The 491-nt window shown below is 37.3% G+C and overlaps 1 protein-coding gene across 1 annotated transcript in view; it reads right to left on the reverse strand.

Annotated features, from left to right (window-relative positions):
• LOC118326569 (complement C3-like) overlaps positions 1–491 on the reverse strand; it is a gene marked incomplete in the record, with an annotated part of 27,432 nt that overhangs the window by 13,816 nt on the left and 13,125 nt on the right. Inside the window, 2 exon segments of the mRNA XM_035659587.1 lie at positions 1–42; positions 170–294. Of these exon segments, the coding sequence (XP_035515480.1) occupies positions 1–42; positions 170–294 (167 nt within the window).

Genomic DNA, 491 nt, shown 5'->3' on the forward strand with positions numbered 1-491 from the left:
TCTTTGGCCATGGCAAACACCTTGACAACATATGCTGTCAGCCTTAGATAGGAGAAAGGTGTAATCATATAGTTTAATTATTTGTAAGTGAAATACACCCTTTAGATCTAAGTTAGAGGACGATCTGCAAACATTTATGTATGAGTTCATGGATGTTTGGGTGTCTCACCAGCTGCTACTTTGACTTCTTGGAAACACAGCAAAAGACCCATCATTTTTACGGAAGGCAAGCTCGTTCTCATAGCCTGGACACAAACAAAACACAAACCTCTTAATTGACTGCCATTCATTACTCTACTAAATCTTATCCATTTTATGCCAGTTTGGGGAGACCTTACATATTTTGTCTGGGATTATAGCATCTTTCCTGCTGGCATAGGTTTTTGTTTTTAATAAGACAATTATGTTGAAAATGGCTATAGTCTATGTGTCTGTGTTGTTTTGACCCCATTTTTTGTCAGTGTCATGTCAGAAACTTTACCAATTCCAAA

Source organism: Morone saxatilis, unplaced genomic scaffold, assembly GCF_004916995.1.
Source record: "Morone saxatilis isolate NCDOM2014 unplaced genomic scaffold, NCSU_SB_2.0 Contig17, whole genome shotgun sequence".
Lineage (NCBI taxonomy): Eukaryota > Metazoa > Chordata > Actinopteri > Moronidae > Morone > Morone saxatilis.